Raw genomic sequence first — 26,220 nt, 5'->3', positions numbered from 1 at the left:
ACGCATGGCACATGCGCGTCCTAATTGGCTGATCTGGTGTGTTGGCCCCTCCCCGCGCGAAGATTTGAAAACGGCTTTGTGAAGGAAGGAAGGCGAGTGTCGAGGACGAACAGGAAAAACACATTTAGGTAATTATATATACTTTAAAAAAATGTATGTAAATACATCTCGGGACAGTTATTTAAAAGACCATAATACATATTGGTAGATGTAAGCACAGCTGTCGAAAATAAGATCAGAAAATAAGCGTTAACTCAGCTAAAGCTACTCGCAAACGTTAGCTTCACCAACAGTTAGCCGCATGTAGGCTGATTTTTTGTTTTTGCTTTCTTTTGTTCCCGATTAAGGCCACAATGTTAACATTTCATGGTGTCTATGGGGTGTTAATATACCACACTATACTGCACTACACTGTACTGTACTAGGGTATATTGTAATTACTAATATACTCCGTGTCCGTCAGAAATGGCTCCCAGGAAAAGGACCACCAAACAACGCAAGAATAACCCCAAGACGGCAAAACTGGAAGCTTTTTTGGAGGATTTTGACAGCGAGGGTGATTATTATTACAATTTTTTAACTCACCATAGAAATGCTACAGAAATACTCCCTGATCTTTTTTCGGTTGCTCACTTTAGGAGTCGCCACAGGAGAACATTTTCTTCCAGCTCACTATATCCTTAGCATCCTCCTCTGTCTCACCAACCCTCTGAGCGTCCTCCTTCACTGCATCCATGAACCTTTTCTACTTTTCCTCCAGCTTTGGAGCTCAATATTCAACATAATTTGTCCAGTATTTCCACTGCCCCCCCTTTGCACATGTTTATGACATCTGAGCCCTGCCTCTCTAACTTTGTCTCCAAACCACTCAACTTCAACCATCCTTCACATGTACTAATTTCTAATCTGTCCTTTCTGGTCACTACCAATGGAAATCTTGCCTTCACTCTTGCTGCTAACCTACTGCTACAAATCACCACTGATGCTAACATCCATCCACCCCACCCTGACACTGTATAACTTAAGCTGAAGTGACAATGTATAACTGAAGCGGAACTCAACATTTGTGTTTCTGCAGTGAAGACTAGAGTTGGACAGGTGAAAGAGAAGATAAACCAGCTGTTGAAAGATGTTGACAACAGCTACAACATGGCAATAATTAAGCTCCCCAAGGCTGTCAGACAAATGAACTGGTTGGAGCATTGGAGTAAGTATACATAGATTATTGACTAACAAATCCCAAATCTATAAAGAAGAAATGCTCTTGAGCCACAGAGACTTTTACAGCATTCTGCTTCCTATTTTTAAAAAAGCTAATGGTACATTTTCAAAAATCTGTGCATTTGATCTTGAATGAATTTCATTTTTAAACAGCATTAAATAAAGAATATTTACATCTCTGCAGAGTCTGAGAAACCACAAACACCAGAACTCGATAATGCAAAGGTCAGTTGATTAGCCTTCTCAAATTATACTTAATATACGTTAAGTATATATAAGTTTCATGCTTGTGCAAGGATGCTCTGTTCTGCATAAACACTCAGTTATATTTGCTTTTATAGAGAAAAGAGGAAGCTGCACTCGTGGAAAGTGTTGTGGCTAAGGATCATACATCTCTCCTAAAAACAATTGAGAAAAGTGAGTTAAAAGTAGTTTATACATTTCCCTTGAAACAAGAAAACCATTTCCCTTTAGCCAATGCAATTTGTTTTGTCCAATCCACAGCATTAAAGAAGAAAGGTGGGGCTACATTGAGCTCTGAGGATGAAAACGTCCCAAGCACAACAAAAAAGGTAATGACTGCTTTTCACACAGTCATACATGAGAGCAACTACATACAGCTGTTGTTATGCAGGATTCTCTGTTTGCTTCTTTTGTGGTGTTTTAAATGCTTGTTTATAATTTAGGGGAGAACCACCAGAAAGCCCCCGACTAAAACAAAGAGGGCAAAGGCGCTGTCAATCAGCAAGCAGAGCTCCACCATCAGACGGTAAGCTCTTTTACTTTTTGTATTGTTCTTTTTCTTTCTTTCTTTTCTTCTTCTTTCCTCCCATGCTAAACACTTTTGGAAGCAAGTTTGGTGGCTAACAAATGTGATGGTAACACATTGTCATTGTTTGGATTCAGATCAAACAGGAACCCCCTGATTACTCCTGCCAGAAGCTTGCTGGATTCTTCTGTGATGATGGGACCCACTCCTCTTATTACCCCCCGCTTTGACCCAAGGTACACCTTAGAATTATACTGTGTCACTCTAAAGATGGTGTTTCTGTCAATGGCAATTAGTGTTCTAGTTGATTGAGAGGGGAGAAAACGTATTTATAAAACAGTTTAAAAAAGGATTCAAAATTGAGCACAGATGAAGACGGGTCGGATTTATATTGTGCATAAGATACTAGACTCACATACTGGTCAGGTTAGTTTGCTGTGTGTGGATAACATTAGCAGTGCACCAGTCATCCTCACAGGTTGACATCTACACCTGTGCTGAATGTGGTTATTCAGTGCAGCTTACTGAAGACTTCTGCATTGTTATGTCTTTATATTCAGTGATTTATTACTGAGACATAGTACTGAGATATTTTTACTAGCACAAATTCATTTACAGTTCATGCTGAATAGATAGTGATTCTGTGAAAACATGGGCAAACAGACAAACAAATGCTCAAAGTATTGTATTAAAGCTCAGGCTTCTCGTTAAAGCAAAATCTCTGCTCTCATAGAGCTGTAAGTGGATCTAGTGTCTTTGAGTGTTAGAAAGTGTGTGGGGACTGGAGACTTGCTGTAATCTGGCAGCCCCTGCTATTTACTCTGTAATGTTGACATTTCCTACAAAGAAGGCTTCATATTACTCACTACACCTCAGGCTTCCCAAGACCCCCGCAGTGAGAGTTCCCCGCCACAAGGAGAGGGTCTATAGCATTTCAGTCAACGGCTCTCCCATTGCAGCAGGAAATGAGGATATTGTCATCAATGTTCCCGTTGGGAATGGAGAGGTGAGTGCACATTTAGTCAGGCTCAGAGCTTCAGGTACTATTGATCAGTCAGTTGTTTAAGAAATGATTTTAACAAGGCAGCAGAGGAAACGATGTTTACTGAAGAAATTTAGATGTCTATTTTCAGGAAGATAAAACATTGAATACTTTGTTATATATGGTTTATTGAAAATGAGCTTAAAGATGCATTAAATCGGCCTTCAAGTCTTCTGCTTTCATGTTGATTTTATACTGTGTTTATGTTGATGACTGTTTAGTTACATTTGATGACTTCATGGCTTTTGAGTAATTAATTGTCTAACAAAACTCTTGATTAGAAGGCTAATTCTCAAAAACTAAATCACTAACACAAGTGTCCTTAACATATTGATCCAGAGCATTCAACTGCTGGCCAGTCAGATGGACTCAGTAGATCTGTCACTGCTGGACGAAACCGCCATGAGGAGCATTCAGCAGCTGCAGGTAAAAATTCCAGCAGGACAGCGTTACTTGCAGTTTCATCAGCTTTTCGTCACTGTTTTGTTGCAGCTTTAGCCAAATTTTGATGTGAAATATTTGCATATGCTTTGATTCTCATCATTTCTTTTTATTTTTCCCAACAGAATCGACTCACAAAATTGTGTGGGTCATCAGAGTGACCAAACAGTCTGCCACGGACTTGTACTATACTTTTTTTTTTTTTAAACACAAGTTTTATCTCTATTTTAAAGCTTTCTTTTCTACAATGTGGCATGTTTTTTTTCTTCTTCTTTTTTTTTTGCCTTTATACAGATTATACTTTAACTAATACTTTAGGATACAGTCTAAGGTTAATATTTGTTGCGCTGGACACTGTTTTCTTGAGATCCTTCACATTCACTGGAATTAATCTAGGAGTTAAACTGTTCATTTCATTGTATTTACATTCTCCTAAATTATCTCTTTACTTAAAAAATGTAATTTTATGTAGTTTCAGATGCTTTTTTTGTTGCAGGGAAATTGGATAGATTTTAGTGCTATTCCAGTCTTTTATTCCTGGCCAGTCTGGATTTAATGGATCTTAATAGGACTTGCATGATAATATCCAATAGAAACATGCAGTATGTGCTTATCAGATACAACTTTCCCTTTTATTATTTTTTTTTATTTTTTATTTTTTTAAAAGTACATTTTTCTGATATTATTTGTGTGGTTTGTCATTGCTGCAATGAACCCCCTCCATGTTTCTATCACTAACCTTGTAGTTACATCAATCGTTAAAATATATACGTCGTGTACATCGTGCACTCTGTCTTCATAACTGTGTGATGTGGTTATTTTCTGGTTTATTGGGGTTTTGTATTCTTAAATATAGCATCAACTTTCATCATCATCATCAACTTTATTTATAAAGCACTTTAAAACACCACAGCTGACACAAAGTGCTGTACATTGGAACTGTAAAATAAAATTACATGAGATATAAATAAAAACCAAATAAAAGAAGAGTGAAATCATTAATTAAAAGAGAAACTAAGTCTCACTGAGGTTAAAAGCCAAGGAATAAAAGTGGGTTTTAAGACGTGATTTAAAAGTGGACAGTGAAGGGGCCTCTCTAACATGCATGGGCAAATTATTCCATAATTTTGGAGCCACAATAGAGAAGGCCCTGTCCCCTCTGAGCTTCCTCCTGGATCTCGGTACCTCCAGGAGCAGCTGGTCAGCTGACCTGAGAGACCGACAGGGTATGTGGGGATGAAGAAGCTCAGAGAGGTAAGGCGGGGCAAGACTGTGAAGGCATTTAAAAACAAACATAAGAATTTTAAAATTAACTCTAAAAGACACAGGCAGCCAGTGCAGAGAGGCTAGCACGGGGGTTATATGCTCTCTTTTTCGAGTTCCTGTTAGGAGTCGTGCAGCCGCATTTTGAACCAGCTGCAGACGTGAGAGCAATGACTGACTGACCCCCACATAAAGTGAGTTACAGTAGTCCAGGCGGGAAGAAATAAAAGCATGGATCACTGTTTCAAGGTGCTGCCTCGAAAGAAAAGATTTTACTCTTGCCAGTCGCCTTAAATGATAAAAACTGGACTTCACCACTGCTCTGATTTGGTTGTCCAATTTAAAATCACTGTCCAACTTAAAACCAAGGTCAGTAACAACAGATTTAAAATAGACTTCCAGGGATCCTAAAACAACAGAGGAGGACTCACAGGGACCACTGGGTCCAAACACCAACACTTCTGTTTTCTTTTCATTAAAATTTAAAAAGTTTAGAGCCAACCAAGCTTTAAGCAGATGGCATGTTTGAATTTTATCTTAATTATGCCATAATGTGGAAATTCGTTCTTTCTTTCTTTCAGTGGAAAGATTTTTTTTGAAGTTGTATCTGTGCATAGTGACCAGTAGGTGGCAGCATTTCACCACAGAAATATTTGTCAGGCACCTGAACAGCCTGCTCTTTTTTTCTTTTTTTTTTTTTTGTTAAAGGAAAAAGAAGATTTCTGTATCCGATCAAACTTTTTTAACTGCTTGTTATTTACTGGTAGCAAATTTTTATATGTTTGTTGATTTTTATTTTATAATCTGTAAAGTTATAGGTGTCTGTATTCTCTCTTGTATTAGATTACACTGTCAAGCATGATTTATACTGGTGATATTTATTTTACATCTTTGTTTTCCAGTTGTGAGGCTGCAGCGTTGTTTTCAAACCTCACCACAACTTTTTATCTGTAAGCTACCGCACTCTTTTTGCTTATGTAAGAAGTTCCTCTTGCCCTTTCCCGACTTTGTTTACACAAAGGGATATTAGTCAGTCACGTGATTGCTCTTGGCAGGAAGTGAAAGCCTTTCCTGCTCTTGGCACAGGAACCTGCACTCTGACCTTCGGGGACATCATAACGCTGCCAATTAGAAGCTTGTTAAGCTTCGTTAGGCCTGATGAGCTCATTAGGGTTTCCACCTGGGATGGTGAACTGGGTCAGGCCGGGCCTCACCTTGGGCCCAGGTAGACAAGCATAACTCTTTGCTGCTCGTGGTGGATTCTCATGCATCATATGCTACCAAGGCACAGCATGGGAACTTTGTGCCCCCCAACTGAAATCGGGCCGGGTCTCTTCCATCTGTATCCATCTTATGTACTTTATCATCTCCTGTCTCTTGCCGTGCAAACTGTGCTGCAAAGGTAAAACCAAACTCTGCATCAGTGAAAACGACAGATGTTGTGGTCAACGGTGCGTGCAGTTCAGCTCCCTCGTTAGCAGTGGGCCAAGGCCTCGCGCACCTGCTCTATATATCATAGAATTTTCCTTGTTTTGCCTCTGAATGGATTGGATCCTTTTTTTATTCTCTAGGTGAGTAGAAAATTGCCATTTTGCATGGATGGCTTGCTTTTCAGTAAGCATGCAGGCTGTGGCGCAGTGACAGGTGCGGTATGGATGGGGCGGATTTTGAGGTCACAGAGCAACACTACTACATAAATCATCCACTGAAATGTTCAGGTTGAGGGATTGGAACCTGAGATAGTGGGAAGGGAAGAGTGAGTGCAAAGATGCTTCAACATAACAAGCAACTCTGCATTAATGCTCAGTCTGTGGAAGTCTAGATTCACCTGCCTTTTACTTCCAAAGAAAGGTACTTAAGAATTTAAAGCAGGCCCATCATATTTATCCTTAGTTTCTGTCATATATACATATATATATTTACTTATACTTTAACAATGGTGGATGCATATACATGTTCAAGCGCATCTTCAAATAATAAAAAGAATCCCTTCTTTCAGGCTATCTGAGGCTGCTTTAGAAGCTTGATTTTGAATGTCTGTATGATGTCAAAGACAGCAGATATTCCCAGTCTGGTCACCACAGAGGCCTTTTCAATTAACTCCTCCAGTCAGAAGAAAGTTGGCTGAAGGCAGAGGTGCTAAAACCAATTGTTTTAGACAATGGATTAACTGAAGGCCCAGTAAATGAAGATTATTTTGACCTTTTAATCATCCAAAGCTACTCTGCAGAGCCCATGCACTGAAAATACTCATCTTGAAATGAACAGACCACATCCTGTTAAAGTAACATTTGTGCAAATTTCATATGGAAAATCTTTTTCTTTTTTGAAAGACAAAGCTTCAAATAATTTTAATATTCATAATTTTAATTTATATTAAAATTGTAATTTAATTGTAATATTTATACTTTTAATAATTTTTAATATTTAATATTACTGCATAAATAACTGACTGTATACAGAAGATAAAAAAAAAAAACCATCTTTTGTTTTAAGTTGCTTAAATCTGCATTTCCATCTTCTCATTATGGTTCCATTTACAGCAAAAGGAGGAGAAAACACTGGATGCTTTACAGTGAACTACTCTGCGACTGACATACTGTATGAGTGTAGAGGTGGTGGAGGCAGCATCAAAAGTAAAATGAATATTGGCCTTATATGCTATACTGCTAGAAGTATTCACTCACCCATCCAAATCACTGAATTTAGGTGTTTCAATCACTTCCATGGTCACAGGTGCATAAAACCAAGTACAGAAGCGTGCTGCTTCTACAAACATTTGTGAAAGAATGGGTTGCTCTCAGGAGCTCACTAAATTCCAGAGTGGTCCTTTTATGAGACACCACCTGTGCAACAAGTCCATTCCTGAAATTTCCTCACTGCTGAATATTCCACAGTCAGCTGCTAGTGGTATTATAATAAAGTGGAAACAATTGGTAATGACAGCAAGTCAACCACAACGTGGTAGGCCACGTAAAAGCGGGGTCAGCAGATGTTGAGGCGCATAGTAGACACAGGTCGCTAATTTATATAGCATGGGGTTGTGTTTCAGGAGTTGGCCTCTTAGTTCCAGTGAAAGGAATTCTTAATGCTTCAGCATAACAAGAGACTGGACAATTTGATGTTCCCAACTTTGTGAGAACAGTTTGGGGATGGCTCCTTCTCACCAGTGCACAAAGCAAGGCCCATAAAGACATGGATAAGTGAGTCTGGTGTGGAAGAACTTGACTGATCTGCACAGAGTCCTGACCTCAACCTCATAGAACATCTTTTGGGATGAATTAGAGCTGTGACTGCAAGCCAGGCTTTCATCACTGTCATCATCAGTGTCTGACCTCACAAATATGCTCCTAAAATTTCCATAAACACACTCCTAAACCTCAGGGAAAGCCATCCCAGAGAGTTGAACCTGCTATAGCTGCAAACGGTGGGCTGACATCACATTAAACCCTATGGACTAAGAATGGGATGCCACTGAAGGCAATGTGAAGGCAGACAAGCAAGTGCTTTTTGCAGTACAGTGTATTTGTTGGGTCCATGGTGTAATGCTGTGTAAATTAGCCAGCTGTTTAATAACACATACACATCGTGCTGGCTTAATGTTCCACAAGATGTTTTTACCTCTCTCTTTGTCCTGTAGTTCCTCTTAAAACCCCATCCCCCACCAATCCAGCATTGAAAGCTTAACCTCACCCACCTAACCTCCCCTTTCCCTTTCTCATTTTGCATTCCCAAAATCCGTTATCGTTAAAATGTGCCTGACACATGGATGTGGCATATTCCTCAACAAAGCTGTTTCCTCCCCAAACCGCTGCAGCCGTTCGTTAATTGAGCCCCCAGACCTGGAGAAACTGCCAAACTCCCCGCCAAGACGAATGAACCTGGCAGAACCATGTTCTCCCAGCAAAATTAATTCTCTGGTGCGTCGAGACCTCCTGTAAATCCCATCCGTCAAGCGCTCTGCTAATCAATTTATTCACATGCCCACACCTCCGTCTGCCGCGGTCTTTTATACTGAGCCAGCCAGGGGTCGAGACTCATCTTTTGTTAAGTTGGTTTGTCAGCACAAACCAGAAAAAGTGTCGCTGAATGCTTTGTTATGTCTGCTTCGGTGATGGAGAGTTACGAGGACACAAGCTGATGGTAAAGGGAAGTGGCAGACGGGAGGAAGAGGTAAATGGGACTTAACAGCCCCCACATGATGCATTCTGGGCATGCGTTCATCTGGTGGCCAGCAGGGTCCTGATGGCATTTTGATGGGCGGCCTCTCCGTCACTCAGGCACCCGCAACGATGGGCAGGGTGGAGAGGAACATCTGCTGCCAAAAAAAAAAAAGGAAAAAATTGCTGTGGAAAGAAAATAACAGGATACCCTGAGGAGAGGTGGGAAGTTAATGCTGTTTGCTGATTGCACAGAGACAAACTTTTGCTTGAGAAGCCTCTTGATGGCTTTGAAATTCAGATATCTATTTGCACTAAATACGAAAACAAGACCTAAGTATTAAACCCATTCTGCCATTTAGAGATAGAAAACATTTTTACCTGTATAGTTGTCAAGTGCTTTCTCGTGCAAGGGTGTCAGATACTGCTGTTCTGATCTTGCAGAGGTGTGCTTTGGCATGGATTTCCTGGCACACTAGTAGTGGCATTATTGGACAGTGACTGTGCTATTTAACTCATCAGTGCCAGCTCCAACTCTAACCCCAACTCTATGCAATCAGAATATCACATTTATCCTTCATTGTTTTCTTTTTCATTTTATCAAATGATTTGTTTTTGACCAGGAAAACCACATGTAGTTTTTCATAGGGAATTTAAAAGTAGAATGGGAGGCCGAGCCTTCAGTTTTCAGGCCCTTCGTCTGCGGAATCAGCTCCCAGTTTGCAACTGAGACACGGACACTTTCTCTACTTTAAGATTAGGCTTAAAACTTTCCTTTTTTTTTTTTTTTTATAAATCTTGTGGTTGCAATAGGTCTGGGCTGATAGGGGATTCCCATGATGTACTGAGTGTTTCTCTCTATTAAAAGGGAGCTTTTCCGCCAACTGCTTGCCCAAAGTTGCTCATATGATTGTTGGGTTTTCTTTGCGTTATTGTAGGTCTTTGCCTTAGAATATAAAGTGCTTTGAGGTGACTGCTGCTGTGACTGTTTTCTTCAGTACAAAACAGGGTTCTCACCTGTAACCCGCAGGAGGTTAAAGAGTGGCATTTAAAGATTGTTGGGGTGCCAATAAATTAAACCACAAGTTTGTAAGAGATTGTAATTTGATCAAGCTTTATTTTGCACTTTTCAAGCTTTGTTTTCAGTCACTTTTTAATTTCACATTTCCTAGTTGGTTAGGTTTAGACATAAAACTAGTTAGTAACATTGAGCAAAAGATCATGTATTAGGGTGATAATCATGCTTTTGAAAAATGACACTTAAATGGTGCCAATGGGTTCATTACAAATGTCCATATTTGAAAAGGTGAGAGCGTGACCTGTATCTTTTTTTTGTAATAGATCAGTTGGGACAGTCAGCAAAGCCACAGGACAGCTTGTATTTATATGTAAAATGTCAGAAGGGCAGTAGTTGAACCCCTGGCAATGATTTCAAGTATTAGAGCTGAAAACAGATCAAAACAATTGAACCGTGGCCTCTGGAACCATGTGAAATTTCACTTTGAGGTCCATAATTTTATGTCACAGTAGAGCAGCTCTGTAAGCAGTTAACATGTCTGTTGAAGTCATATAATAGCAATCACTGTCTACGCCATAAAAGCAAGTGAAATATCCGATATTTTCACTTAAAGTATGAAAACTGAACAAAGGGGAAAAACCATCTTGAACTTCAAATGTGAGTTGAAAGCAGCTGGAAGGAGCACCACTCTAGCAACCAGCATACAGACAAAAATCACAAAACGGCCTTTGTGGTATAGCTCCTGCTACAGAAGATGCCTCCAGGATTGCAGTTTGCCCTTCTAAAACACGGACGCACTCAGAGACTCTCAAGAAGCGAATGCCTTTACACTATCAGAACTGCTAATGAGCAGAAGTGCAATAACATAAAGTCTGTCAGATTTCAGTTTAAGTGCTGTGGGAAGTGGAGCTGTCACTTTGTAACAACTGGAGTTAAAAAAAAACAAACGCCTAAGTGTAAACAGCTAAAGTGCCAGGTAATGTCGAAGCTCAGAAGGAGGTTGAACTGTCAGCGGAAGAGTAAAGTCTACACTGGAGACGTGTTTATGTAGACACTTTGTGTAAGAGATAAGAGCAGTCAAACTGTCATTTGTCAAGCCGTGCACTCTGAATAGTTCACACGTCTCGTGGTGCTTTATGTATAGAAAGTCAGCAGCTGAATATTTGGTTAGTACTGAAAGAGGCTGAGATGTCAGTTGAAGAATAAGACATGATGCTAGCTGATTAGCTATTCAAAACCATTACAGTTTTCTGTGTGGATGTTGTACTTGACTTGAGTCAACTAGGCTTGATTGGAAAACCTGCAGGAGATACAATATGTATTTAACTGCTGTTAACTCCTTTTTTTCTTTCTGTGACATCTTTAAAAGTGAAAAAAAAAAAGGATCTTAAACTGTTGAAGTATTTCCTTTATCATCACATGAATTTAACTAATAACCACATTTTTGTTCATTATGTTCCTACATTTTCACTTTAGTGTACCAATAAATTGTGTTTCTGTATTGCAAATAAATACAAAACTTTGTTGGGAATTTCTTCCAGTAAATAGTTTGACAGTCAAGGGCACAAACCTACACCTCCTTATTAGGAGGAGTCACACGCTAATGGAGGAGGCGCTAACCTGTGCTTTATTCTTTCGTTCATTCCTATGCTGGACCTGGCCTGAGCAGGTTGAAAACAAGCTTTTCTTATTTGGTTAGAAGAATATGAGATGCAAATACCAGTAAGGGCGACAGAGCAGGGATGAAATGAAGTGAATTTTCACCCCATTCATTACCTCCATCAAAGAAAGAAAAAGAAAGTGACCATAAAATGAGTGGTGGAGCAATGGCCAGGATTGCCTTTGAGAAATAATTAAAGCCTCTTTGCAATGCTCCCCAGCCTGCAGGAAAAATCCCCATCTTCTGTATGGTCTACAATTGATGTTTGGTTTACCAGCCCCTCTGTATAAAGCAGACCTTCAATAAACTATATCACCCAATTTGTGAGAGTAATGCAGCCCAGTGCGGTCCTCAATTAGGTATAAATGACACAGCAAATTGGAAAATTAGGGGGAGAGGGAAGGATAATTTGCTCCAAAACAGACTAAAACCAATTTATTAGGAGACTGGGGAGGAGACAAAGGGTCCATTTCTGTCCTCCAACAGAAAATCCTACATTAAGTTCAGATGCCTTACTGTTCACCTTGTCACAGGCTGTGTTTGAATGCTTCTTTTATCAGTTAGTATGACTCATATATATTGTTTGGGAGAACAGGTTGCACTAACAGATGATGAGTGAGGAGACTGATGAGTTTGATCTTATATGTTAGTGCAAAACAATGCTGTTAGACAAATATTAATCAAACTGGATACATACAGCTTCAGCCACTCGGCTCAGAACAGCACATAATGTTAACAACAAATAAAGGTCACATCACAGGATAGTGATGACGTATACTGTCAGCAGAGACCATAGACTGTAAATAAATGATGTAGCTTCCAGGTGGGAACAAAAGCAAACGTGGAAGTGTCTTAAACCTGCATTTTTTATAGTGACCAGCAGGGGGCCTGTCTCCTCTAGAAACAAGAAGAAAGCAGTTTTATGGTCTCACTACTTAATTTTTGTTAAATATGGCCCTCATTACTGTAAATAATAAGAAAAAAGCAGGGTTTGCTTTAGGACCACTCTCCCTTGTGATTGATAAATTGATGCCTTGCCTTAGAGTCAACAGTATCTCTTGGCATCTCAGTCAGATTGTTGTTTGTCCAACATGGCAGAGACTGAAATGCTCAGAGCGATGCTTCATTAATCAATAGGTGAGACTAAGGTTTCTAGGTCTGTCTTTCATGTACAGTCTATGGCAGAGGCAGTATAGGCAAAAGTCTTTCACTAGGATGGCTTAGATTTAGTGTCAAACTATTGCCTTTCTGAAAGGACATCTGTTATAAAAGTTGTTAAATCTAAATAACTTCTCAAGTTGGTGGACTGAAGTGGTTGCGGTGAGACAGAGAGTACCTCATGGAAACATATTTTTATGTTTTGACATATCCTCTATATCTATCATTTAGTAGACAGAAAGCCTTTAAACTTTAAGCCTCCAGGTTTGAAACAATGGTTGTTGAGCGGTTTCAATACTTATTTGGGATTAAATGTGTGAATAATTATTGGATGGAATGTAATGAAATTTGGTACAGACATCCTTGGTTCCCAAAGAAGGAATCGTAGCATCCACACACCTTTCATCCATCCACCCTATTATTTTCTTATGCTTATCCAATTCAGGAGGTGGCAGGCTCTGTTGCACTAGAGTTGGGTCTTTGAATCATGTTGCTTGGGATCACTATAAGAAAAGGAAAACTGCAAGTGGAAAACTGAAATGCTGGAAAACAGCTTGTGAAGTTTCCATTTTTATAAAATGAAATCTGATCTATTGTCTGGACTCCTATTTAAAACATAATGAAAATTTTTTTTCTATTCCATGAAAGTTGCAATTTTGGACAACAGCTCCATAGGGGGGCATTCTTTTCTGGACTACCTTTCAAGCTTCACATTATGTTTTGAGACCAGTAGTTTTTTTTACGAACACATTCTCTGCTCTCTCCATTCTCTGATTGTTTTCAGTTGTTACAACACGATGGAGCCACATACATAATTTTTCATATTGTCTTGTAGGTGCACAGAGAAGTCGATTCACAGGAAAAAACAGGACTTCAGTGGAATGAAGAGAAAATGTTCTGAAACCTCTTTTGTGAGAAAACAAGCAGGAACAAAACAAAGATCGGGCAGTTTCAGCCAAAAGTCAAACATTTTTACCCCCTTCTACATCTTAACTCATATTTTGAGGTTAGGAGAAACACTGTGCGGTGCATCAAATGGTGGGAAAATAAATGAAAAGCCAAGCTGACAGTTTCTTATTGAGTTTTTGGGGACACTCAGCTGCATTTTTAGAGACAGAACAGCAAAAGGAATGGAGCTGACACTCTGTTTGGATGGTTTTCAACTTTGATGCAGGGCTGGGTTCAGAGATTTCATTTCTGTTATTACTTCAGGTTACGTCTAAAAGATTTTCCCAAAGTGCTGCTGTCACAGAGGCCTTGAGATTGCTGCTCAGCTATGAGTTTTGCTCTGCGGTATTCCTCTAACTGGTCCCTTATGGGTGATTTTATTAGATGCACTTACAGCCACTATGTCTCCCCTAAATAAAACATATGTGGTGTATGCTTATTTTATAACACCCACCAAAGACAAAAGTCTTTTTATTCTAGCAGTTGCTAAGTTGGTCAGCCCTGGAGAAAAACCACACTGTGTCTGCATGCTCACCACAGGCAGACAGTTGTGGCGGCATCTTCTGTCCGGGTGTGTAGTAGATGCAGAAACAATGCTGAGATGAAGTCAGTGCTGGTTATAATGTGTACCACACACACACACACACACACACACACACACACACACACACACACACACAGTGGTTCTTGGATCGTTTGAGAAACTCCTGTCTCTCTTGGATTCACAGCACCAGACCTACATTATAAAATAAGTAGGGGGATCAATTTATCTTCATTTCTAGGCTGTCTTTTTATTAGATGCAGTGATGAGTGATATGATTAAGGGGTCTGCTTCAAGAGCTACTGCACATGTGCCCTGCTGATTTCCATTTTTCACAACACACAAACACATGGAAGAACACAGCTAGCAAATTTTCCTACCAACAACAACAACTAGAGCCTATCTTTACTGGTTCAAATTCCTTTCTCTCTTTGAGTTGGATATGAATAAATATTTGCTTTTGAATGATCTATTGAAGGTGTTTTTTCATTACCAGTTAAATGTATGGATGAGACAGTTATGTGATAAATTCAAGCAGAACAATTAATTCTGCTGCTAAGGAATTAAGCTGATGCTAAAGTGCCAGAAAATGCAGTTCCTCTGATCACCACTTAAGGATAACTCCAAAAGTGAGTCCTCATAGACCAACGGTCCCCAACCTTTTTTGCTCCACAGACCGGTTTATGTCCGACAATATTTTCACAGACCGGCCTTCAAGGTGTTGCGGATAAATACAACAAAATAAAACCAGTACCGGTACCAAAAAACCAGAAGATGTACTCATAACACACGGGAAAGACCCAAGGAAATCGAGTTAATGTTAAAAGCGATAAAAAAATAACGATAAAAACTGATTAAACCCCGAAAACCATGCATTTCACACCTGAGCCTCAACTCTCGCGGCACGGTACCGGTCCGTGGCCCGGGGGTTGGGGACCACTGTCATTGAGTCCAGTGTTAAAATACCCAACTTTACAGCAGAAATAGACATGTTTACAGTCTCATACAACAACCCCCCAACAAAAAACAGTTTCCTGCTTTCTAACGACTGTATACAGGGTGATATCTGTTTTTGTTATTGCTCTTTTTTTGTTATTGTTTAATTTCCATACAGCTTAGCGTTATGCATTATTAGTGATATGGCTGCTTTGAGCCAGGTAGAGACATAAGTAGGTTTAACCCCATGCTATCTAACAGGCTTCAGCTCAGCTAATTTGAGTCAATGAAATGGACCTCCTGAAAGTAACTAGTGTCAAAGGTAGACCCAAATGCAAACTGGACACAAAGTAAAACTTTATCCAAAATCTGATAATAGATTCATGAAAAGGGAACAAAAAGGTGGTGGTGTAATTGATTGGTGATTAATTTTTGGCACAGTATGGACGCCTCAGGATCATTTAAGTGCCACAGCCTACCTGAGTTGTCTCTGGCAATGGCCATCCCTTCATGACAACAGTGTACTCATCCTCTGACGGCTGATTTAGGCAGGCCAAAGCTCAGATAATCTCAAACTGTTTTTTTAACATAACAATGAGTTCACTGTACTCAAATGACCTCTACTGTCACTAAATCTTATTTCAATAGAGCACCTTTGGGATGTGAGAGATTCACATCATGGATGTGGATGAATGCTATTACATTAATATTGACCAAAATCTCTGAGGAATGCTCCCAGCACCTTGTTGAATCAATATCAGGGAGAAATAAGCCAGTTATGAATGGAAAATCTAAGGGTCTAAGCCAGCACTACCCAATAAAGTGGCTGGTGAGTGTGGAAAAACTTAGGATATACAAAACAGGATTCCAAAACTCAACATACCAAATACATAAATCAAAGCTTCAAGAATACAGAAAAAAATTAACAGAAACCCAGACAAAAGGTTCACAATTCAAAACTTGTGAAAAAGACATACCCATTACCAGAGATCACGACAACTGATGCCTTATACAATGTTTTAATGCAAGTATCTAAAAATTCTTATGTTGTAGTTAACTGTTAATTATAATTAATTTTTAAAAATATGTTAGCACTAATTAGCAGGTATTTGTGATGCACCCACGCAGTCACCTTGCTAACCAAGCTAATCAACTGGTAAACACTGTCGCTTTGAATGAGACAAAACCCAATGGGTGACACTGGGCACTGTTTGGTAGCTATCTCAATTTTTAACATCATTTATGGATATTGCATATAAAATATTTATCTCAGTGCTTCCAGAGTTGATAGAAAAGTTAGTGTGGTGTTTCTTAACTGCAATATTTGTTGGAACTGGAGCTACAAATATATTTAGTGCCAATACAAGATATTACCAGTCAAATTACAGTACCGACTTTATTAGTTGGAACCAAAACCTCATTGCCTTTGAAGAACACTAATGTAAGTGGGTGCTTACTTTATTGATTTCTAATGAAATTTTAATTTCACTGTGACATTCATTTACTTAAATGAGCTACACTGCATTTCTATACAGACAGGAGGCAGAAAGTGCAAACTTAAGAAGTGAGATAATAAAGCACCATTAAGCCAGCATCTAATTCCATGTAATTGAGAGTACATTGCATTTGTACCACTAGATTGAGTCACCGGGGAACATCAGAGCTGTTTTCATTAAGCAGTCACACTCTAGAGAAAGAGATCAAATGAAGCCAAAAACAGAGGAAAGGCTGACAACAGTTCTGCCTCTGAAGGATGGCATCAGGCAACTTTGAAAACTCCTCTTTACCTCCCTTTGGAAAGTAGTTTTATGGTACACGTCTTCCATCAATAAATCTCTCCCCATGAAAGAAGATGTTTAACTTTTTAGCTGAACATTGTGAACTCATTGATCCAGTCTCTTCCTTTCTAATAGTTGCCTTTCAAAGAGGGAATGAGTCAGAATTGAGGATTGTCAAAAGAAGTTTTTATAAACAACATCGCTCAGCTCGTTTCACCACCCAAATACCAGACACATTTTTCCACCCTGTGATATTTATCCACACAAAAGGTTTGGTCTTATCTTAAAAAAAATGCCTCCGCTCCAGTGCGATTGAACACCTTGGATGGGTTTTTCCCTGCATGATCCACATGCTGTCTTTGGTTTTCTGTAACTAAGTAATTAGACAATTAGTTTTCATTCACTTTCACTGTATTAGATTAGATATTTAAAAACCAGGGCCACTAAAATCACAGTGCATCAGTTGATTCTTTTCACAGCCAATACACGTTTAATGTTCACAATATTTTCAGGGAATTTTATGGCGTCACGAAAGAGTAGAGTAGAGGGGGGGGGGGGGGGGGGGGGGGGCGTAGATAGGACTAAAGATGGGTGTAGATACTGTCCTGTTCAGGACGCTCAAAGCTGATGTCAACCTGAAGAATTCAAGACCAATGTTTACTCCAGTACAAGCTGTGTTTACATCACACTAATTGTCAAAATAAATATCTGGGCCTTCACACTCACAGTGAGGAACACAAGTATTTGAACACCTTGCGATTTTGCAAGTTCTCCCACTTAGAAATCATGGAGGGGTCTAGATTCACATTGTAGGTGCATTACCACTGTGAGAGTGACACTGTGTGTCAGCCAGTCACTGGTGATGTTTCATAAGAGAATAGATATGGGGGATATATATATATATATGTTTAGTGACTCTAGCTAACTGTTGCTTAACTGAAGAAACTGTGGTAATTTTGGAATTTCATTTAGTAGTAACTTTTCCTCCACTGGTGTTTACCACTTGTACAAGTAGGATGTGATGGCTGGTTGATGTAGCATCTATCCCAACCCTCCTCCACTGTTACTGGACCAGCTGGGTAGGAAGTGAAAGAAATGGGTGCACAGTTTTCCCTGAAGCGGAACATTTTTCAGTCCTCATCATGCGAAAGAAACCCAGCTGCTTGTCGCTCCCATTAGAAACCAATGAAAAAGCATGCTTCCTTAAAGGTCAGAAAATCAAAACAATTATCGGAAAGGGCCTAAAATTGTCCCCCGAACTCAGAAAACCCCGCAGAATTAGGCGATAACTGTTTGTGTGCTCATAACTTCTTATTTCTTTTTAGATAAAATAGGGAAAGTTGATCAGTCATTAATATAAAATATTGCATAGTGTATCTTACTTTCCTTCTTCTCTACAAGTTGCTAATCATCAACAACAAATATATGACCATATGGACACGCAGTGTGAGCAACAACCCAGACACATGAACACATGCCCGACTGAGTGAAGACAGACTGCTGGCCCATCAGCCTGCTGATGTGTGTCTGAGGTCTTGGAGCAGAAATCCTGAGATTGTGTGCAGAGGGAAGTGAGTAAAATGCTGACCTCGCTGTAAGTAACACTGACGTGCTGTTAGCAGAAAACCCTGTTCCAGTGTCATGCATCACAAAGCTGTCGACCCCTTAGACCCCTGTTTCTGACTGGTCAGCCGCAAAAAAATGTGCAAAGTGTTTTTAAGTGCTTGGGTCTCAAGTCTCTAGTAGCAGGTGCCCGTCTTCTTGATTATTTCCCTGGAAATAGAGTTTTTAATGTTTAACACAACATTAAAAAGCCTGAGAAGCATTTTATGGCTGCTATAGTAAGCTGCTGAATTGCTGTTTTTCTCCCTCCTGCATAATCAGTAGATCACATTAACAGCGGCGAGTGGGGTGCATTAATTTGAGTGTAATCTACCGTGCAGCCTCTAAGAAGGACAGCCACTGCTGATGGAACAGATTATGGAAATCTCATTTGAATGATGGGAATAAATGAGTTCAAAGTAAGGACTTCAGGTTTAAACAACACGCTTAGCTCATGTTAATGCCTCTGAATATCCTCTCCCCTTCCACGTGTGTCACCTGCTCCCATGAAAACAATACCACTGCAGATTCCGGTGCTGCAAAAAAACCACGCCGTCATATTTGCATTGTGATTGCTTTTTCTTCTGAGATCGCAGCGGCAAGAGAGGCAGATCCAGCCTTCCCCTGGCACGTCTGTGCGCCAGTCATGCTAATCTATAGTTTCACGGTGATCATCTCAGAGCTTATTCAAACTGACTGAGCAAGGCTACATTGTGGTTGCACCTGCCAAAAGCCTCAGTAATACAGCGGCTCAGCAGGTTTAACACAGATTATTGCTGGTATCCTGCTGAAAAGACACTTTTCTCTCTCTCCGCCCCCCCGTCTTGTACTCCTTTTTCAAGTAGTGACAGTTGACACGGTCCGTTACACGTAAAACAAGTTCTACATTCTTGCAGAAGAACCAAAAAGAATAAAAACACTGTGGGGAAAAAAGTTTAAGTAATCTTTATTTCAATTTAGCGCTCAGAAAGACAGATTCTGTAGAATGTGATTTAAATTGACTGAGGGTAGTGTGGAGTCTCAGGTGGCTCCTGCTCTGAGTCTGTTCGTCACTCTCACTCAGCAGTAAACTGAATGCTCAACCTTAATCCATTTTATTTTGGTGTATTTCATTGTAATGTGTTCTCAAATTTTATTAAATTAACAAACTTGGAGGAAAAAAGTGCTGATGATGCTTACCTCATGGTTAAAACCTTGTGAAGAAAGTGGATTCATTCTACAGTTGCTTGCAGTGTGTCGTGCGCTTGTTTCAGCGACTCCATATATAAAAGTAGAGTGATGGTCCCATATGCAGTGTCATATGGCCATCTGCAAATATATTATGCCATAAATGAATCACACCATCTCTCTGTCCTTCTCAGTTGGCTCTTTATGTGGCAGCTGCTGTAATTAAAGCCACGTCTTATTTCTCCAACTGTTAGGACTGGTTGCTTTACTTTCAGCTGCTGTAAGTTCAAGACTGAAGATGAAAAAAAAAATGGTTTAATAATAACTGGTATTAAAGTTAAAAATAAGAAATGAGTGAGAGAATGCATACTGAGTTGGTGGTAGGGCTTGTGCGGCGCCTGGCAAGTTGCCATTGTGTGACAAAGTTAATGTCACATAGGCGTCGTACTGAAAAAAAAGTGTGTTGTGCAGCTTTCTTCGCGCTCTTTTATATGATATATTACTCAATATGGTTTCAACTTTGACCTTGAGGGCTTACAATGAACATCAAGGTCAAATGCTTGGCCAACCTAGGAACTCATGACTCCCGAGGCCAAGTATATTGTTGTGAAGTTTGAAGACAATCAATAGAAAAATTGGCGGTGATAAAAAGTTTTTACTGAGTTTGAAATTTGGTGTGACCTTGAGCTTGACCTTGACCCGATTAATATCAAAATTTAACGAGCTCTAGCAGTTATTAGTGTCGGCAAACACTCAAAATTTTTAAATGATATTTAGACTGCTGATTACATACTCTCTCCCTTTTGGGGGGGGGACAAAATAGTGTACAAAAACCAAGTGATAACATATATACATAAATATTTATTGTACATACACATGAGCAGGTCTGACTGCTGTTACGATAGTGCACCATTTACACAGTGGCTCTAACAGTCTCCTGCTGAAAGAGCGGCTCAGGGCCTCCAAAGTCTCATGCAGCAGGTTAAAAGATGTACATTAGCTTTGCTAACATCCTCCTCTCACCCAGTTCCTCAGTGGAGTCTACGGGACTGACCAGGACAGAGCTGGCCCTCTTCACCAGTCTATTAAGTCGCTTCCTGTCACGCTGACACCTCCCCAGCAGACAACTGCCTAAAAGATTGCAGAAGCCATCACTGAGTCATAAAAGACCTCAGCCTGCCCAGCAGTTACAGCCAACTTTGCCCTTGTACACAGCATGAGTGTTTTCTGACCAGTCCAATCTACTGTTAAGATACATTTGGAATTTGTGCCTGATATATCGGCACAGAAGCTCAGCGTTTTACAGATTATACAAAGTTATACAAAGGGAGATGTTCTAACAGTTTGAAAAGATGAGACTTAAGGGTTACAAAATATTTCTTTGCTTCTGGTTTTGACCTCTTCTCCTCCTACATCAACGCTGATGTGAAGGTACCGTCTGAGTGATGACACCTGTGGTTCAGGAGAATACTGTAGTGACTAGCTGCCCCCATAAAGACAAGCATAAATGGATGTGTGATGATGATGATGTTACCTGTGGTTCAGTATGCTAGAGTCTTTACATAATGGTATACATATGTGATGTACAGCTGAGAAAAATATTGTCTGTTATAGTTTCAATTTCTGGTTATGATTGTTTTGTAACTTTAGGACTTTTCAGAAAGGACATATAAATATGATACATAAATACATAAAAATGCTGGACTTAACTAATTTCTAAACCCTGGTTGGCCCTGATAACATTACATTCTAAAAGTCACCTTTAGGCTGCCAAATGCGTTTAGCTTCAACACAACAAGCCAACATACATACAGATTATACATACATGCTTATGTTTTCCATTTATTCTCTAAGAGGAAGCAGGTAATGTTGCACTGTTTCAAACAGGGCTGCTAAGGTATTCAGTCGCCTGTTACTTATTTGCATAAAGTCTGGAAGGCTTCTTTATGCAAATCAGGGGCATCTGGTGAAAACTCCATGGAAACTCTAGAAAAAAACTTTAAATCTAGTCTTTATATCTAACACATTTCATACTTCTCAATTGAATTCTGTCAGAAATACATTTGACTGGAATGTTTTGTTTGTTACCCCAGCAGCTCAGTACATGGGCCCAGTTCAGCCTTCATATCAAAATGCTTACTTGACTACGCAACAGTGCAAGATTTGAATTGATTGATTGAATCCTTATTTTGAACATGTTGAAAAGGTATAACAACATAGAATTAAAAAGAGAGAAACAAACAAAGCACAACAAAAGGAAAACGAGCAACCACAACTACAAATAACTTTCATGTTCAAAAAGGAGCAGGAAGAAGCACAAGCTTATTTAATCCCACCCCCTTTCCACTATCTAGTAATTGATAGACTACAGAAATACCTCCTTACAATTACATTATATGTTACATGTACAGTCTTTAATATAGAAAAAGACTGAGTTAAAGGAGTTCCATCCAGCTGCCAACTGTCTTCTTCTCAAAGCCTCTCTGTTTCATCACTAACCCTACTGCTTAACCCAGGAATGCCCTTGAAAACAGTGTGGTTTACTGTGAAGATGCATTTACTGCTAATGAGATGTTAATTTCAGAATCCAGAGATGACCTCTTAGAACCTTCAGCTAAGGATCTGGCATAGACACACACTAGTCACATTTGAAGAAACCCAAATAAACAGTACATACAGAAATGTTTAACTCCAAGCATTTATTAATTCTTGCAAAAAGTAACAGCAATAATCAATAAAAAAAAATCCCTCAATAGTTATAAATAAAATCAGTAAAAGTGAATCAACCCCCTAGTCCCAGTTTATCTCATCCTGCTCCACTTCACGATCTCCTGAGATTTTGTGCAACAAAGTTGGATGAAAGATGAGCTGAAACGCAGATGTCCTCAGGTGTCCCATGGAGGAGGAAAAAGGTCCTCAGGCTGTGACCCCCATGGAGGCCACTTGGCACCAAGTGCCTTTGCAGGCACAGCAGAAAAGTCTTTGCTGCAGGCTTGGGGGAGCCTTTTATCATCCTTTTTACATTTCTTTATTCTCACGCAGCATAAGGAAGCACACGGAACTCAGAAAATCCAAGACTTTTATCTAGTATCTTTTACTTTATTACTTTTTACTCTCCTGTTCCCTGCACATCTTCCTCTGCCTCACACTTCAACTACCAATCAGAATGATCTTGGTTAATTTTGATAAGCAACTTAGACACAGTATCACGGTCACAGTGATCAAACTTCACATGGCCTTCAGATTAGTTCAAGAACAGTGCATAGAGCTTCACAGAGTGGGTTCTTATGGCCGAGCAGCTGCAACCAAGCCTCACATCACCAAGCACAACGCAAACTGTCAGATACAGTGGCGTAAAGCACACTACCACTGGACTCTAGAACCGTGGAGACATGTTCTCTGTGCACAAAGCAAGGCCCATAAAGATATGGATGAATGAGTTTAGTGTGGAAGAAGTTGACTGGCCTTCTCATCCAACATCTGACCTGATAAATGCTTCTGGAAAAATGTTCAGAAATTCCCAGAAACACACTCCTAAACGTCAGAGAAAGCCATCCCAGAAGAGTTGAAGCTGTTATAGTTGCAAAGTAGGCGGCCATCACTCAAGTTCATGTGCATATGAAGTCAGACAAGCAAATACTTTTGGCAGTATAGTGTCTACTGAATAATTTATTATTTCAATTAAACATGAAACACAAAACTACATCAGAGTATTTTCACTTAAAATATCTCATACTGAACAACCAGGAGAACAAATGTAAACATCCCCCTTATTATTACATCTTGGGTGTGAATCTGTGAAGAACCATCATTTCTCTTTTGAAAGTCACCTAAAATTTAACCTCCACTCTTACGGTTGCGCCTCTGGTGCCTCGTGATGAGCGTAGTGCTGAAAGATGATGTGTTTCTCCGGTTGCTTCGTCTCCTTTCAAAAAGGTCTGTGAGGAAATTACCATCAATGTCTGCTTGCCCAAACACTTTGAAAGTTTGCAGACCAGCTGCCATGTTAGTTAAAGGAGAGGGGGAGCACCCATCAGTCATCCATATGACACAGCAGCTTGCACATCAAGCGAGCCACTAAACTGACACAAACATTGACTTCTCAGTGACCTTCCTCATGACAGGTGCTGCACAAGGCGCTCTCTCAGAAAATATCAATAAATAGCGAGTCCAAGTTGAGAAATAAATCAGGCCATACGACTACGTACATAACTGGTAATAAGACATAAATAAAAGAGGAATTTCGGTGCACATTCACCTTTGCCAACAGAAGGTATTTGAACCACTTGAGGACCTCATATTAGCGTAAAGGAATTATCTTAGAGCTGTTAGAGTATTTGTGTATTGATCGGCAGCTGAGTCCTATGGCGGTTTCAATACCGATCGATATGTGTTGGAGCTACTGTATGTGAACCAGTGCTTAAAGTGACAGATGGAAGTAATGAAAGGAAGCTGCTGTCAGATACAGTATGACCTTATTACCAAGCCAAGTTCAGATAGGTCAGCATGGCTGCAGGTTATGAGATAAGGTGGAATTGTTAAATTTGGCACAGCCAGCAGGGGATAAACCTATATTCTAGCCAAAATACACTTTTAATGTAATCTTCAGATAATCAGCCGAACACAGAGTTTATACAAGTGTATTTTTATACCTGTGCATTTCTTAATAAAACCTGTGTATTACATAACAGAAGAAAACATGATTTTTAGGTGATTTTTTGGGCCTTGGGATAGTAAAAGAAATACTCCAATATTGCTGCCAAGCTATTCTTTGCATCAATATCATCACAAGAAAATAATAATAAAAAAATCTTCATATGATATATTCCTTACCTTGCTGCTATTCTTATTTGGCTTCAATCCCCTGGTATCTCAGTCGCTATATTACACAGCTGAGTCTATCTTTGAAGAAATCAAGGCAATAAAAGGCTTTATTTACCTTTATCTGGAGCAGACCCCCTGAAAACTCTACAGTATAATACAGATCAGGACACTTTCAACAGACAGCCTGTGAAAGGTTGCAGGTCCTGTCTCCTGGCAGGATTTTCTTCTTATTTTTGTTTATTAAAAATCCTATTTCTTGTCACCGTGCATTGTACATTATTGCACCAGATTTCTTTCTCCCAAGAGATGTTGGAGCTAATGGAGGGAGGGCACTGAGGAAAGGAAGAATGAAACTTCAGGCTTTTAAATGAGGTCTTGCTTTTGACCACTTAATAAAGAAAAGCAATTGCAGGCAGGCTTGGCAAGGGAGTTTGTTTCTTTATTTATCTGAGACCCCAGTAGTCTTGGAAGCCTAATGCATGTTGTCAAGGGCAGTTTTGAGCAAGTGACTTCTAATTTATAGTTCCACTGACTTCAGTGTCAGTTTTTATAGGTTTCTTCAAAGCATCTTTGTGCAATGTTTATATTTCTCCAGATGCAAGCTAAAAGTCGGCCCGTTGATTGGCTATATAAACGAGAGACATTTGCTCAAACTTCAAAAGGATATTGACAAACAAATATGTCTGCACAGAGGCATATTTGTTCCATAAACTTGAAATCTGTAAACCAAATGTAACCCTGGATATTGCAAAGCCACTCTGTGTTGATGTTTTCCTGCAGCTAGAAACATTACTGTCTAATAATCTACGGCCATGCTTGGGACGCTCTTTGTGACAGCTGTGCAAAGTCTGTAAAGAACATCTTACGGCTGACTGACTAATTTTAATCTGGACCAAAGAGGTAATGTGACTGCTGACTATTCAGCACAGCCATTCATAGAGCCCTGCGTCTAGCGGCACTAAAATACTGAGACACACCTGGTGTGGCAACCCTCGCGAATCAAAAATTAAATCTTAGTAGAGATGCTAAAAACTGCAGTTCCTTAAATTGCCACTTGAGGCTCACTGCCCAAGCAAATCAGTCAAGGTTGCTGTAGCATGTCTTGCTTGGTGACAGCTCTGTAAGGGGTGTTTTTTAAAAAAAACAAACAAAAAACTAAGCCACTCACTTTGAGTGAGAAGTGTGACTTCATCCCATGTTTATCTTTTATACTAAAAGAGAGTCAAAGGCACACATGAGCAAAGTATGGTTGGGCCCCTGAAGTCCAACAACCTGAACTTCCCTCAAATAAAAATAATTTAAATAAGTTTTCTTTGATGAACAACACCATCACCATTTTAAAAATGTATCTATGTCCCTGAGAAAAATGGGGACCACCCCTGATCTAAGGACTCAATTATTAAATTTTTCTAGTGCTGTTTTTTTGCTATGCCTAGTGTGATGGGCCGAGTTAAAAAAAAAAAAAAAAAAAAAGCAAGAGTCACAGGAATTATTAGAAAAAAAGGGTTGCCATTCATTTAACCAAAAATTACATTTACAAAAGCAATAAATTTGAGCTCATAAAAGAGGTCAAAGAAACAAACTGAACTCAGGCAAAGAACTACAAACTTAACAAACCCAATGACTGCCCAAAAATCATAACTGACCTGAATATGAAATGACACAGAGGTATATATAATGGCTGATCAGACC

General features: G+C 39.6%; 1 protein-coding gene across 1 annotated transcript; it reads left to right on the top strand.

Annotated features, from left to right (window-relative positions):
• Positions 1-5: 5 nt before the first annotated feature.
• On the top strand, positions 6-4,272 carry cdca8 (cell division cycle associated 8). Its single transcript, XM_005938778.3, has 11 exons — positions 6-128; positions 464-556; positions 1,079-1,207; positions 1,406-1,446; positions 1,563-1,638; positions 1,726-1,793; positions 1,908-1,990; positions 2,128-2,226; positions 2,867-2,996; positions 3,372-3,458; positions 3,599-4,272. Exons 2-11 carry the CDS (start codon positions 466-468, stop codon positions 3,632-3,634), a joined length of 840 nt encoding a protein of 279 aa, XP_005938840.1. The 5' UTR covers positions 6-128; positions 464-465; the 3' UTR covers positions 3,635-4,272.
• The last annotated feature ends 21,948 nt before the right edge of the window (positions 4,273-26,220 follow it).

This window comes from Haplochromis burtoni, unplaced genomic scaffold (genome assembly GCF_018398535.1).
Source record: "Haplochromis burtoni strain Fernald_Lab_line unplaced genomic scaffold, NCSU_Asbu1 Contig_149, whole genome shotgun sequence".
NCBI classification, from domain to species: Eukaryota; Metazoa; Chordata; class Actinopteri; order Cichliformes; family Cichlidae; genus Haplochromis; species Haplochromis burtoni.
This window is presented reverse-complemented; position numbering and strand designations above follow the sequence as displayed.